This window comes from Arachis ipaensis, chromosome B06 (assembly GCF_000816755.2).
Source record: "Arachis ipaensis cultivar K30076 chromosome B06, Araip1.1, whole genome shotgun sequence".
NCBI lineage: Eukaryota > Viridiplantae > Streptophyta > Magnoliopsida > Fabales > Fabaceae > Arachis > Arachis ipaensis.
The window spans coordinates 9,336,479-9,338,228 of record NC_029790.2 but is presented as its reverse complement, the minus strand read 5'-3'; the positions used below and the strand labels follow the sequence as shown (position 1 = coordinate 9,338,228).

At 37.1% G+C, this 1,750-nt stretch overlaps 1 protein-coding gene across 1 annotated transcript in view; it reads right to left on the bottom strand.

The window, feature by feature from the left end:
* Positions 1–314, bottom strand: part of LOC107646599 (glycine-rich cell wall structural protein-like) — a 471-nt gene extending 157 nt beyond the window's left edge. The window contains exon 1 of the mRNA XM_016350776.1: positions 167–314. Within this exon, the coding sequence (XP_016206262.1) occupies positions 167–314 (148 nt within the window). The remainder of the gene's footprint in view (positions 1–166) is intronic.

Genomic DNA, 1,750 nt, shown 5'->3' with positions numbered 1-1,750 from the left:
CCCCCACCACCTGCACCACCATCACCACCTCCTCTTCCTCCTCCTCCTCCACCAAAACTTCCACCTCCACCTCCACCTACACCACCACCTCCACCTCCACTAAATCCACCTCCTCCTCCTCCACCAAATTGACCACCACCACCTCCTCCTCCTCCTTTGTCACTACCACCACCACCAAAACTTCCACCTTCTTCACCACCACCTTTTCCATAGCCACCACAAAAATATTGGATATTCCGCGCTTCTATTCCAATGACCATAACAATCAACAATAAGAAAACATGCAATTTGAAGTTGCGTGAGAATGTGGCCATATTTGCTACGAAGTGAAAGAATCTAACTAAAAGCTGATAAGAGAATATGTTCGGGGAAGAGGGAAAATCAAGTAGATTGGAAAATGCTTGCAGTTCGATGATGGGATTTGATTTGATGAGCAACGGTATTTATAGTAGAGAGGTTCCAATGGAAGGTAATGATGTAGTGACTGGCACTTAGGTCCCGAGAATTTTCTACTAGCTTTGTTTTACGTATAGCTGATTATCCATTGGCCCCAGCTGCAACCTGTAATTGCACTTGAAATCTCGACCACAGTTAGTGCCTCTGCCGCCATGATTTTATATACACTAAAATATACGTGTCGTTACACCTTCAATTTATGTAGAATTTGGCTGTCACATTTACTTGCAGGCAAGTTTGTAACTCCGATCCTAAGCACTACATGTAATTCTCCATTAACTTGCCCAATAAAGCGTGTTACGTGCCCTTAATACACGCTATGCTATTGACACATCGTAACACTATCCCTCAATTATGGCAAGTTCGTCAACGCATGCATATACTTTCACATACACTTCGCCACACTTCGCACATCTGGTTATCAATGCAATGTTGTGTGTGCTTCAGTGACAGTGAATTGCAACGTAAAGGGTCAAGTCATGCTCTTTGTAGTTAGTGGGGTGTGTTTAAATGTGAAAGCACCAACGAATACATTACCCAAAATAAGCACTTAGTTTATTCTATGCATGACGAGCTTTATTAAAAGAGCAAGCTTGCCTTTCACTTCATTTGCAAGTTCCGAATGCTACTCACAATTAAAATTGACAATGAAGGATAAAAATATAATATTAATTGATTAAACCCTACATTTCATATCAGAGACCAACAAAATGTATGTAAAATGTGACAACGTTGGGAAGTATTCCTTCTCTTAATCATCTCTTGAAGCAACATCTCACGGCAGTTTTTATAAGGGAAAAGAGAACTGTTAGTCCGCAAAACCAAACGAAAGTTAAACCTTATCATGGCTGAATTTCTGATGCATAATGAGAAAAAAGGTAAAAATTTAAATCAGCTAATAATCAACCAATATTTTCTCTTTTTTAACATTTTCCCCCTCCTTTAACCTTTATTCACCCACTACTTTGTTGATTAAAAAAAAAATTGACTTCCTAAAAGAATCACAAAGAAAATAAGAAAAAGGGAGTGAGCTGTGCTTATCTTATTTTAATTGAGTCATAGCTTAAGAACTAATATAAAAGTAAGTTTTAGCTTGTATGTATTTAAACAAGGGGAGTGTTATTAGGTAAACAACGAGCATTTTGAACAACATGAATAACCATCAATTAAATAAAAATATATTACACCCTAATTTAATACTACTAATTAAATTACTCTTTTAATCTTATTAATTCACATTGTTCACGTATTGTTTAAAAATGTTGTTAGTTACCTATACTTTTCTTTTAACAAG